This window comes from Lissotriton vulgaris, chromosome 1_1 (assembly GCF_964263255.1).
Source record: "Lissotriton vulgaris chromosome 1_1, aLisVul1.2, whole genome shotgun sequence".
In the NCBI taxonomy this organism is placed as follows: Eukaryota; Metazoa; Chordata; class Amphibia; order Caudata; family Salamandridae; genus Lissotriton; species Lissotriton vulgaris.
The window spans coordinates 549,283,753-549,298,042 of NC_141685.1; the positions used below are offsets into that span (position 1 = coordinate 549,283,753).

A 14,290-nucleotide genomic window follows, 5' to 3' on the forward strand; every position below is an offset into this window, starting at 1 on the left:
GTAAAGAGGCTCTGGGGACGCTGAATGGACTATTTTTCACAATGAAAGGACTCTGATGAGGAGTGTGCTGAGGCTGGTAGAGTAGGCTGGGCAGTGTTTGGACATTGACAGCGACTATTTAGGGGCATTGTGATGTAGACTGAAGGGCACTCTGCTTAATTTAGAAAAATAGTAGTTCCAGGGCCCAAGGTATTCCACTGCAGCCACCCACAGTGCCTGCTACTGCGCTGCCGAATGGCAGTGCCAGCATTACCTACTAGCCACCACACTGAAACAAGTGTGCGATTTTGGACTACTGCAGGTCACCCCAAGCTGTTGACATGGCCTGGAATTGCAAGTTTTATAATTTTTTAATATAGTGCATTGCTAAACACTTGTACTATGCTCTCACAATAAGCTGAGAGCACCATGATGGGATGTATAATATGGGTTCAGAAGGCATCAAAAAACTGTTCCGGAGATATCTCCTCGGCAAGGAGCTGAGCTCTACCAGCAAGAACTGGGTAACAGTTCTCAGCATTAGGAAAGCCAGATGGCGGTGGGAGCCTTTTCGTTGACTGGAGCTAACCTGTGGAACTCCCTTCCTCCCTCAATTTCCACCCGGGAAATACACTCCTCATTCCGTAAAGCCTTAAAGACCTGGCTCTTTACCTGACCGAATTTGTAAGCCTACTAACTATGGACATGTCTGTTCTTGATCCCTCTCAGTTTGCGCTTTACACTATATTTATTCATTCATGTACTCATAAACAAGTGCCAGTGTTTAAACATGAGTCCTGGTACCAAGCACAGAAAAACACTGGCACAAATTAAGCACTGGAATGGATCATGTGGCTTTGGCGCAGTGTGATTGGGTACTACAAGGGAACTCGCAGTAACATTGTGGTGCAGTACTGTGGTAGGATTCTAAGATTTAATATCTAGTTTAAGATTTTATCTGTTCAAAGGTTTTCTTGGTGTGTTGTTTGTTTATGCAAAAACAAAATGCGTACTGTAGCAGATATAATTTAACCGGCACAGTGGCACAGTGAGCCCTCTGTTAACCAACGGAGGGCTCACTGTGCCACTGGATTTAAGCTAGCCTGGCTGATGAGGGGTGATATCCCGCAACCAGTCGCAGGATGTTTGTTACTGGTCCAGGGAGGACCAGGCTTGGCAGTTCAGGCTGGACTCTTCCCATTTGGAGCAGGGTTAAGACTGATTTGCATATGGATGGGTCTAAACTGGGGGGGGCAGAGCAAAAGAACAATGGATTAAACCCAGATCTGTGACTGGGGGTGAGTGTTTGATTTGTTCCGCATTCCGTCCATCACCTTTGTGTCTGTTGCTTTCTCACCACTGGAGGGTGGCAGCAAAGGGGGCAGGTCCCTGTGCTAGTAGTAGTAGTGCGCTGTTAAGTTTTGAGATTGATGTCGAATCTGTTGTATAAATGTCTATATTTATCGAGGAATATGAAAAAGCAGACACACCCGCGTGCACACAGAGATCATGTATGCAAGTGCAGTATGTTTTCATTGTGCTTCCTAATTCATGTACCATTTCATACGAACATATTTTGGTAGGTCATTTGCTTTGGCATCGAATGTTCGGAATGTGAAGTATGTGCTAGTAACCAAAAGATGTTGGTTGGCTGGACCAAGAAACGATGCTGTAATATTTCATGTGCACAATGTAAAGCGCATTGATTCTAACCTCTAACCACCAGACACATGGCATTGTTGTAAACCGGATGCTGTGCTGCACACAAACTATTTGAAACACATCTATCTGTGGTTTAATCTTGCAGAGCCTGCACCAGGGACGGAATGCCTGCTTTCACCGGCCACCGACACCCATCCTGTCCAGGCCCTGCTGGAGAGCTTCACTGTTTTATCTGGCTGTGCAAGTCGAGGCACCACAGGCCAGCCGCAGGAGGTTCACATTCTGAATCTGAAGTGTGTGGAAGAAGGCGCCTGTCATCACGAGAAGGAGGTGAGGCCCAGCTTGCAGCTCACTCACCACTGCACACATCAGCCCTCCTCTTCTGTTTGCTGTGCCCAGCCCAGCCACTTTTTATGAACACGAGCACCTCATAAAGTACATGCATGCAGGGCGGTGGAGGGGGATGCGGCTACATATATTGAATTTTTAGTTTTGTTGGCCTGTGTCGCTGGGTGGGTATTATTCAAGTACAGCACTGATTAATTTTTCATTACCTCGTAACTGGCGGGTAATGTTTTTCTGACAGCAGATGCTGCTGCTGCCTGCACCAGAACTCGAGTAGAATTTAATTACTTGCCTCCGATAGGAATTCTCCGTGTTTTTTTGCTATTTGAGACATGTTTTCTTAGCTCAGGCAGGGAAAGAGGAACATATTCTGAAAATAATGTAGACGTTTTGGTGAGGTTAATATTATTTGTTCATAATTAACGATGTGCAGAATACTAATATTCACTTGAATTTACACGTAAATCCTTATATTGTGCAATTACCTTTCAAGATATTTTGATATGGTCTGTTAAAGTGCCTTTTCTTGGCTTATGCTGACTAGGCCTTGGTTATAACTCAATGCCATCTTTTTCAACATGGATGTCTCATGGTGTCACATTCACTGTTTAATATTTGTGCTGCACATATTCACCTTTGTTTATTTCCAAATGACGTTGTTATCGAAGGAGACTCTCAGGGAACAGAAACCGGCCCTGGCAAACTGCTCGGCTGGACCCCCTGGGAGCTGGTGGGGCTGCGGTTGAACTGTTTTCTAGGGCCGGTTTTGGCCGATTTTGTTAAAGGGGGCTGATATTGCCGGCCCCGGTAACAAAAATGACCCCTCTGGGACGCAAAACTGGCGGCCCATCAGGGAAATGCCCGGTGCCCGCTACAGCCAGTCCGGCCCTGAAGAGACTCTGGTATGAGCTCAGTAATGTATCTCCGCAAGATTTCTTCCTCCTGCTCAAAGTAATGCATTCATTCACAATGCTTCACTGTTGTTTTGTAACTATATTGTTCTGCTATCTCCGAATGACACTAGCATACAGGGGGCTGAATCAATATTCTTGTAGTGGGATAGTGCTTAGGTGGTAAGCAGGATATGACCCTCTATAATTCAGTGTCCTGATTTGTTGGAATTGGAATTATTTTGCTCACGCCTGGATGAATCTGCGCTTTCCATTCTGTTTAATGAAGGAGATTTCCTATATGAACCCTCAAAGTTTCGGGATGAGCCTGAATTCCTGTGAGAACTTTTCTATGCTACTTGGGATGCTCTCCGATTTCTTACTGATTTTGCTATTTATTTGGGACGTATTTTTTAGTTTGCTTATTATTGTGTAAAAAAGTTTTACCAAGAGCCTTCACCGCATGACTTTACGCAACTGCACCTAACAAGTTCTCTATTGTACCTCTGAATTTTTGTAATAAATCTTTATAAATGTTCTAACTCCATCTTAGAACTCAATTATTGAGTTTGTCGTTAATACATTGACTATACTTTTGGTATGCTAGTTTGCACCTTATTTAGAAAATACTGCCTCATGAAATTGAGGTTTAACACCTTCCCTGAGCCAACCACTCTCTCATGAGTGTGTTATTGAGGAGTCTTTTAGGATGTAAGATTTTAGGGGTACCCCACTCCCACAAAAATGATACCACAAGTGAAACTGATTGCCCCCTCCCACTGTCAAACACAAAGATTGCTCAAAATGTCTTTTACAGATATACTACTTGCCGAATAAATCATATGATAAATGCAGACAAATTGACTCACCCAAATTTATTGTCACAAGCTGTTCAGAGACCAATGTATTTATTTGGTAGACAGCCGCCACATTTATTTTCTTGAAAACAGTCTAAACGGTTTTAGTTCTTAGTACTCTGAGGTCTTTTAAACCCAAGACCTAGAATTGTTATTAGCTTGGTCTTGACATGTCTGGACTACGTAAAAGCCATCTAAGAAGATATTCCTCGAGATTCAGTGAGAAAGCTCTAGGTATTGCAGAAAAAGCTGTTAAAAACCGTAGATGTGTTTACTTCTGTGAACAAGTACACAGAGTTCTCTGCACTCGGCAGTTACTATAGCTAAAGCTTAGGATCCGATTCAATATCCCTTTTTGTATCAACATTCTGCAAAGCTTAGAAGGTGAAGATGTTTTAATTACAACTTCGACCTTCAAGTGTCAGTTAAATGTGTTTATACTGTCAAGTATCATATACCTTGCCAGGCTCTTAAATTATCCCAGTATGCAGTGTAGAAATACCCTCTTAGGTTCTCAAAGGGGAATGTTTATTTTTTTCCATAGCTATTTTTCAAGCTTCCCATCCATATTTCACTTTCCAGATCTTAAAAGCTAAGGTTATTTTGCCAGAATGCATTTACCCTGTCATTAAGCATTAATGCCTATTTATACAGGTGGCGATTGGCCAAAAAGTAGGCGTTGCACATGTTTGTGGCATTACTTTTCAGCCCATGTTGTACTGTAACATCTGAACTTCACCTTTGTGAAGGATGTATGTATCTTGCAAAGCGCACTGCTGCCCTGAGGCGTCGTGGCGCTGTAGACCGCTGGGTAACCCATCCTGGCTATCCCTGTGAGCTGGTCCCTACTGGGTATCTCCAATGTGAAACCAGGCATACCCGGCGAATGTGGGGGGCTGTTGTAGAGATGAGGCAAGCTAATTCCCAGAGTTGCCGAGTGTGATCCCTGGTTAGAGTAGGCACCGAGGCGAGAATTTCGAGTCCGCTGACCCTGGTCCACGACCCTGCTGCATCGGGAATTGAACCCTGGTCCCGGGCCGTTCTCTGTTTCCGGGTCTGCCGCCTCTAACCAGTGACAAAGTGAGCCACACCACTCTTACTTAAAGTTGTGTTTCACTGATTCTTAGTGTTAGTTTGTAAATCTCTTTTCTTAAATCCTACATGGATATTTTTGCACTTTGGGAATGCCCAAGTAGAAGAAGCAGCATCGTAAATGCATATCCCAAATAAGCACAGGCAATTAAAGCAGCATTTCACTTGTCACGTGGCTCATCTATATAAATGTCATTTTAGTTATAATAGCGCTTGCTACCCTTGCCGAGGCATTGAATGGCTTTATGATGGGCAGCACACTGCTCCGGAACCCAAGGTTAGTGGTTAGTCGAGTGTTATTGGGATTGGCCATATGTATGTAAGCAAACCGTTCCATGCATTAGTTTCATTGTCTTTGTGCTAGATTAAATTGATAGGAGTTAAGTACTGTCATTGGTGGGGGAGGTATACAAGTCAATGCGGATACTTGGTAGGATTAATAGAGGACCTTGAGGAGATTAGGTGTTGTTAGGTTGCATATATGCTTTAGAAAGATAAAATCTGCTTCTGTGACCCTTGTCTGACCCTGCGAAAACAACTAATCAAGGACAGCAACATCAATGGGAAAATCCCTACGGAATGAATACTACAAGTACAGCTCAAGAGGGTAATGTGTCTGTGAGAAAGCTGTCAATCTAAGGTTTGACAGAGAGAGAAAAGGGAGAAACCTTGGACTGGGTAGCGGTAATACCTGTAGTTCACAAATGTACAATGAAAAGATAGTAGCAGCATGTGCTGTATAAAAACATATTTGTTATTGTATGTCCACCCTAGAGCAAGCATGACTTTGACACAGCAAAGAGGGCTGTTTTTTAGCAGGTAAATTGGAATCGTAATGGAAAATGCAAGCATGTAAAGGGTCCTTAGTGTATTCAGGATCACATGACCATGAGGGTATTCAGGCTCGAATGACCATAATCTGTGAAATTCAAGCCTGTAAAAAGAAAAAGTCAGACTTGACAATTGTTACCAAGTCTCTGCAGAAAGACATAGGACTTAATTACGAGGTCCCTTTTAATTCCAGTGCGGCCAGTAGCTACATTTACTGGTTCCATTGGAAGTGGCAGGTCCAAGGTAAATCCCTATATTTTCTCTTTTTCCCACAGGGACTCTGGCTAGTGAAAACATCAAAAATCTACATGTGAAATCCGGGGAAAATGAGCAATCACCGAGGGACAATTCCCCTGGTAATTCCTTATTTATCAAGGGGAACCTCAGGGAGGCACCTGCAATCTCTGTTAAGTCCATCCAACAGCGACAGGGCCAGACTACCCGTAGCAGGCATCAGGCTTTTGCCTGGGATGCTGGAAAGGTGGGGGCCGGTTTTGTTACTGGAGGCCAGCTTTGCAACGATGCTGCAATATCGAGCACCAGTAACAAAAGCAGCAGTGCTGGTGGTTTGTTTTGTTAAGCAGCATTGCTCCACGCTTGCCCACCCCCAGGGGAGGCCCAGAGGGGGCGGGGGCGGTCCGACAAAATTGCCAGGGCTGCTTTGGGTTGCCAATCAGGCCCACTCCGGCCCTGCACAGCGGTATTGATACTCGAGTTATTTATAGTTTGCGGGGGTGTATAGTATTCAAAAAGAAGGAAGGGTCCAGGTTGATCAGTAAAACTAAGCTAACTTAGCTGAGTGACTGGTCATTCCAGCAGCCTGATGCCACAGGTTACTGATCAACCTGGGCCCTTCCTTCTTTTTGAATACTACGATCATCTATGAAGAAATCTGAGAGCCTATAGAGCCCAGCTTTCCTAGTCACAGCCCGAAACAATATAGCTGTTTTTACTGGTGCCCACTCCCCTCCCGTCACTTTGGTCCTGATGAAGACCCCACCCACAAGGCGCAAAATTGGCTGTTCCTTCTAGGGGTCGAAACGTCAACACTTTTTTATTATTTTGTCAGACATATATTACAGAGAATGTATATCTGCAATTATGTAATGATTTGACATTTGATGCATCTGGCAGGAAACTGTCGGGATAGTTTGTTATTAATTTTCTGATGTGTATATACGCGCCCTACTGTCCTTCCTCACAACCCTTCCCATGCACTTATCACCTCACCCCTCTTTGCACCTGTTCTTCCAAAAATATTCATTTAGGATTTGTTTTGTACTCTATAAATTGATTAATTTCAACATCGTGATGAAATAAAATGACATCCATTTTTGGAAAGACTGTATGGTGGTGCCTAACGTTGTTTAGATACAACTGATTAATTCTTGTATTGATTTATCTGTTTTAATTGTTCTCCACTTTTCTTGAAGTTTTTACTTAAATCAAAAGTAAATGGATGGACTGGTTAACAGAAGAACCTGAAAACATTCATTCAAAAAGATTGATCTAGATCCGGCTTCAATTCTTGCCAAAATTTCTAATGTTACAGTTGTTGGGTCAAGTGGTAAAGCATGACCGTAGTGGCGTATGGCCTGTGTTAGGTCAGCTGTTGGGTCAAGGGTGAAAGTATGACCTTGGTGGCTTGTGGCCATTGTTAGACAGACCTGGGCTTGACAGGGAATGTAAGAGAGCAAAGTGGCTTGCTAAACCTATGGATGATTAGGCTAACAAATTCTGGTTCAATACGTGCGTCATTTATTTTCTTGAAAATGATCATCATAATATTGTTTATGGATAAAGCATGGGCTGCAATAGAACAGCCTGTGGACCTCAGAGATTCATGTTTTGGACTTTTGATGTTGTTGCTCTTTTACCCCAATCCTTTCCCTGCATGATGCCACTTGGCAACCTGATTCAAGCCACGCTGTGTGAGAAGCCTTCATCAAAGCACTCAATAATATTAAGCTTAGTCTTGCACCTGGCATGGGCAGAAGTGTCCAGCAGCATTATAAAACAGAATACCCTACAGTGGGCTGGGTATTCGCAGTTTTGACCTAGAGGTTTGCACTTTTTTTTACCGTTGGTAAAATTCCTACGTTTGGCGCTGGCTCAATTATTAAGCCAGTCTTAAAAGAACAGAGAGAGAACCATTTACACGAATTTCTCTTCTTGATGGTATAGGTAACATTTTCACAGAGCTTCAGCTTCTGTTTATGAAATCCTTGATCAGTAGATGACAAGCGTTTCTGGTATATTAGGCCATTTTTCATGCTATCATTGTAAGTAGGCACCAGTGCATTGCATTGGCCTACTTGGCCACAAAGTTAATTCATAAACAAGACGGGCAGCTCGATGGCTGTTTAGTGGGCTAACAGATCACTATTATCCATGTTAATAGGAAGATTTTTTATATATAGGTTATTGGGTTGGGTTTAGAGCCAGGTGTTGAACCATTACTGCTGCTTCTTCTAGTAAATAACTAGAGAAGAGAGAAAGTTGGGAGTGGTGGACAGTTCACAGCCATGACATGGCCAGATAACAGAATGCAAAGGGCCCTTTCTCTTCAGACTTTTTTTGCTAACTTATCCAGCGTTTGGAACGCTTCTACCAGTTTCCCTTCATTAGTGCATAGTGTCTCTGTCAAAATACTTTAGACACTCCTGTGACACTGCTCTGAATTAAACACACACTGGATCGGCCCTCAACATTAACATAAATCCAGGTGTTTGGTTAATGTTTGTGATACGATTTCAGACAAAGTGGTGTCTGAAAGTAGAAACGTTTGTGCATCCAATTTGCTGTAAATAAATGGGGGGGTCAGTCAGTTTTTAATGTAGCCTCAGATCCAGCCATTCATGTAAGTGAATGTTGTTGCAACTTGGTATGATGGCAGACTACACAGGAGCTGTACTTTGATTTGTCCCTAACCAATGGAAACAGGTAAAAGGGAGAGCGTTGAAGACTTATCAGTTCTGCCAGTTTGCTCTTGCTGCTGGGCTTTCTCTGCCTCTCCTTCTCTTTCCGTCAAATATGTTCCTCCTAGCGTCCTGCTATTTTGGCATCACTCTGCTCTTTAATGAAATACATACAAACAAATACATTTGATAAACTAATGATCGTTCAAAAGAGTGAAACATAGTTGTAGTTTCCTGGTTGTTCAAGGACCTGAACTGTCGAACACTCTCAGTCATAATGTCAGATCCGAACCAATCACAAGCATCAGGTCTGACTTTTAGCATGGGCCCATGCCCAGGGCGCTGACTTTCAGAGAGGCACAGTATCAGCCTCCCTCCACCTAGCTCGAAAGAACATAATGTGTTAAACATTGTTCTGAAGTCTGATTTCCTCATTTCTATTGTCCCCGCTCACTTGTAACTCTCCAATGGTCCCGACACACTGAAAATGACAAGTGGACCGTGGGCGCCAAATGGTGTTTTACTCCGGGCACTATCTGAGCAGAGCCAGCTCTGGCCAGCAGTCCCGCAAACTTCCATTAACTGAACTACTTGCTTCCAACTGACCTCTGTTGAGATTCAGTGGTTAGACATGGTTATCACTCATTCATTCATTTTCACACTTTTACCACCCTGGGTGCTATGAAGTAACCAGCCAGCAACAAGTAGCGCTTTACAGAGCTTCTAAACAATAAAGTGGAGACAGCCTCAAACATTGTGTGCCCTTAAATTGTCTGCCTCCTCCAGTTTATTCGAGACAACTGAATCATAACTTTTTTGTGAAGTGCTATTTCTACCACGCGCTCAGGGCGACCTTTCCCTCGATGTTATCAGCTCAGCCCTTTCCACCTTGAAACGTGGGTTGGCGTAAATGTGTCATCGACGTCTGCGGCGCGTGTCCCCGGTGGCGGATTCGGCTTTGAAACCGACCCAGTCAAGAACGAACAGGAAGTTAGAGATGCTCTCTGGCGACAGCACAGAGCCGAAGACGTAAACAACATGGGGAATCCCATTTTACTGCAAGGCGTCGAGCTATAAACTAGGGCGGGTTTATCGTGTTCATCTTTGTACGCATGAATGCAAGTGAATGGCATCTTCGTCTTAAAACGTGCTTTGCGTCATCAGCCTTTGTTGGTGACTGAGAAGAGCTTTCTGCCTGCTGCAAACCGTGATAACCCTAGGCCACGTTTAGGTAGCTTAAAATATGTATGGAATGCAAATAGACCCTGTGTAATTGTTGAAGGATTGAGGTTGCTTCATTATTTCCAGTATTCTATGTATTTTGTAGGTGTGGAAAAATATATCTTATAAAGTTAGCTATCCCAAAATTGGCAACTTTTTGGCCTTATGTGCGAGAGAATCGTTCTATTGAAATAAAGACATTTCACACGTTCGTGGTTTGCATAATCCAGCTTTTCATCACACTTACTTTGTATGTGGACAATAGGCTGACATTTCAGGCCGTGCTTGAGTGATCATTTATCCTTTGGGGAAGTTTAAATATGTATAGTGAACTTTATCAGTAGATTCACTCATAGATTCACGAGTATTCACATGTGGACTGAATGGTGGATAAGAGAGCTGATTATGTAGATTGTTAACTGCAGAAGTTAGTGACTACTAAAAATAAATCTAGACTTCCAACACAGAGTGAGAAAGCAGCTAGGGGGACGATTCTCATATGTTTTTGGCTGATATTGAGAAATGGATGTGAAAAGCCCTCTCTCCGCACTGGACTTATGCATCAGTGTAGCCAGGTCAGCATTTAAGCAGAAACTATACTCTCAAAAAGACGGAAACAAGAATGGGCGCTAATCAGGAGAAGTGTAGTCAGAAGGTTGGTCGGGAGCTGCTTTGCCGATGCACCTGAATACGTTTGATCTGCCTCAAGGGCCCCAAATTCAATTGTGGCCTAGAGTGGCCAAGAAAATTGCAGATCTAAAGTGGGACTTTAGAAACTTACAGGTGAACGCATAGAATTTGGCCGGTCGGAAGTAAGAAAGAGGCTTAAAGCTGAAAGGGAGAATTAACCCCTTGTCACAACTACTCACCACAATCTAGTTTCCTTGAAACTGTAGTGAGTTAGACAGTTGACCTTTCAACCTTACTTACTACCCATGTCTCCGACAGCTTTACATGCAGAGCATTAGAAGGATTCTCTTCCTGTCGCTCTAACCGCTTCTTCTCCTTCTCCTGGTGGTCCATGGTTCCATAGTCAACTTCCCTGCCAATCGGAGCGCCAAAAGATTCAGTTCTAGGAACTATCATTTTGTCCTCCATGCTTCTTCCGGTAGAGCTATTATCTCCTACTCTGCCAGTTTCATACCACCTGTGAGCAGATGATGCTCCTCTTTGGCACAGACAGAACCATGAGGCTTTTTGCCTTGTGAGCGTCCACCGTTTAACCATACCCAAACTCCCATTTGTTTTTGTTATTAATCAGCAGATGTAGTTTGCACAATATTCCATTAACAATTTATGCCTTCAAGTTCCAGATGTTTAGAGCTCCTCGTCTCCCCTGAAGCATACTTTCAATGGAACTCCATCCTATCCTCCTCCTAGGCCTTAGAAATAGTGGTGTGGAGTGCGCTTCAGCACTCCCTTAATAACCATTCTGGAGTTCAGAAGGTTTAATAAGCAATAAAGATGCCTTTACATTTTGTTTTTATATTGTTACATTTGCTGTGCTTCAAAGACAGAGGTCTGTCTGATGAATTGCTGCTTATTCTTTTAACATGGAGATTGGTGTTTACTTTTGTTTCGGTGACTGTAAAGTCAGAGAATTTTGTAAAGTGAACTATCTGACAATCTTGTTGGTGTACAGGGAATGTGAAAGGAAAGGCAGGAGGATGTCAGTTTTTTCCGATCTTTTTTCTAGGTCTATAACATTTAAATAATTGTAAATGCACTGTATACATATTTCAAAATATATCAGCAGTTAGAAACGCTTTTGAGAAGCACATTTTTTTGTAACTTTGAAGTGTGATGGAAATAAGGATTTTAATAGGATCAAAACAAATCAAGACACAACTTGGTGATGTGCTAATGATAAATATTTCCTGAAAAAGAATTTCCACGCATTTTTGTTTGTGTACGATATACTTTTATCATTAAAACTGCACATCTGAACACATTTTGTGGCCATTTCAATGGAACTTGTGCTGTCTGTATTACAGCGTGCTACCACGCCATGATTACTGAATATGTGCAACAGACTTCTCTAGAAAGCACTATCAGCTATATACCTCACTCTTACGACTCTCATGCTGAATGGGTGGGAATCATTTGCAATACTTGGTCTGTGTGTGATGCTTTGATTTGTTTCAATCCCTTTAACTTCAATGGTATAACATTGATGGTGGCACCCGCTCTCTAAAAATTGTTTCAGAACCATTGCCCTACACTCTAGATTTCGAGTGATCCCTCAAAACACACTTCCTCATAATTGAAAGCCCAAATGTCTTAAAATCCTCCTCTTGTCGCCCCTTTTCACCACACCACTTATCCAGATACCTGCTTCACATTATAAAAGTATAGATCTTTTTGGATATCTATGGTAAGTGTATGTAACACGTGGCTCGTTTGCCACCACCCAACCACGAGATACCGTCACCTCTTCTTTGTATTACTGATCATACGTGTACATGTTCTTATGTACTGTATGTGTCTCTGAGAGGAAGGTTACTCAAATCTAAATAAAAACACATAGATGCATATTACACAGATTAACGCCTTGGTAAGAAATTGTGGCACATATATTCACCAGCGAAATGCGTAGATGCCAACCTTGGGGAACCGGTAGTGCTGCAGAAAACTCCTTTGCCCTGGACACGGACTGGTGGCATTTGCATCTTGTCAGTCATAGTGGACCATAGGCACCAGATAACCTCTGGCACCTACTGGTAGAAACATCTATTGGATGCAGCTGGCATATGCCATGCTGTTTGTCATAATTAGGGAGGCATCAAATGAGCCACTCATGGCTATTTTAGATGTATCTTTGTAAAAGAGATTTATATTCTATATTAAATGTACTCCTGAGCTCGAGAAAAACTAAAACTTAAAACCCACAAACCGCAGATCAGATATCCAAATGTGTAACAGGTGAAGCTATTTTGATTGAGCCAGTTAGAAAAGGACATTGGGGGTTTTAACACAGCTATCAAGCACAGGCTGTGTCACCACAAGGTCATATTTGATGTGCAGATGAAAGCAATTGATTAAATAAGCAGTCCTAAGTAAAGTTAATTTCTTAAACTAAGAATGTTATGCTTTTCCAAAAACGCCTTTTTTTGCAACCAGCTCTGTAATAAATTAATTTGTCCACAATAACATGCCCCAGTTCCGTTTTTGTTTACTCTGGACTGCAGCCTTTTGTAGTTTGTTTTCTAAGTAAGCTCGAATTTTGTTGCTCGTTAAATATGATAGACTTTTTTATGCCTTGCCCAGCTGGACTTCAAAAGAAGTTGCGTGTCAGCCAGAAAACGCTTGTTTATTTTGAACTTGGTCTAGCAGAAGGTTTTGTACTAAGAAATGTTTTTGTGGCAATAGTGCAGATTGAGCAGTATTGCAGACAGCCCCCAACACCGTGTGTGGACCACCTGTGTGACTGCTCTTTATATGTTAATGAAATGTCCGCACCATCGTTGTGTTGCTTTTGAGATAGTCATGTTAATCACTGAAATTATCATAGTAGTGCTCAGAGGAAAAGTAGTTCCAACGGCTTGTTACCGTCCTCTAGATTGTCATTTGTTTCAATCAATCAGGGGGTTGTAAAGCGCTGTTACTCACCCGTGAGTTTCTCAAGGCGCTGAGGGCGGTGGGGGAGGCCACAGATCCGTCTGGGTGAGGAGGTTCAGTCGAAGAGCCAGGTCTTGAGATCCATCCTGAACTGTGTGAACAACTGTGTGAGGCAGAGCGTTTCAGGTCTTGGCGGCGAGGCAGGTTAAGGATCTTCCTCCGCTTCTGTCTTGTGGATCCGTGGGACGGAGGAGGAGACAAGTAACGATTGTTATCAAGCTGGTGGGCAAGTAAATAGCTGCTACCAATATTTACGCATGCTTTCATGGTAATGCTTTTTTATGCTTTTGCAGTTGGCCGGGTGTACGTTTTCTGTAGCACAAGCTGCTGATATAATACCCTTTTGGCAAGTAGCTATAAGTAGGTCCAAAACCATGTTACAACATGGCTGCCAAACTAAGTGAATGAGAGCTTTCTCTAGCGACCCCACTCTAAGATGGCCGCCAAGCAAGTAGCTATAAGTAGGTCCAAAACCATGTTACAACATGGCTGCCAAACTAAGTGAATGAGAGCTAGATGCCGAGTCACAGCTTGTTCAAGTAAGTCTAGAGCTAACATGGGTTTGATTTGCCACCAATATTGCAGTAGCCCCAGAATCCTAATAAAACGCTGTTATTTCCTCTAGGGAAAGCGAGCGCAAATAATAAGGACTGAGGAAAGCTGTGCCTACATGGTTAGAAAGCGTTTACCGCTGCAACCGATTAGAACACGAACAGCCCAAGCGAGGAATCCCTCAGAGCAGGTATGCCGAGTAGAGCAACGAGTGCCATACTCTCTCCGTCTGTGCATAAAAAGCGCGTAAAACGTTATTCTCATTATTTTCAGGCTGTAATACAAGACTGAAAATTAACTCCCATTTGGTGGAAACGTAGGATCA

The 14,290-nt window shown here is 42.8% G+C and overlaps 1 protein-coding gene across 2 annotated transcripts in view; it reads left to right on the forward strand.

Moving 5' to 3' along the window:
- TGFBR3 (transforming growth factor beta receptor 3) overlaps positions 1–14,290 on the forward strand; it is a 341,378-nt gene that overhangs the window by 96,522 nt on the left and 230,566 nt on the right. For both annotated transcript variants that reach the window (XM_086953939.1, XM_086953940.1), the window contains exon 2: positions 1,787–1,971. In XM_086953939.1, the coding sequence (XP_086810065.1) occupies positions 1,787–1,971 (185 nt within the window). The remainder of the gene's footprint in view (positions 1–1,786; positions 1,972–14,290) is intronic.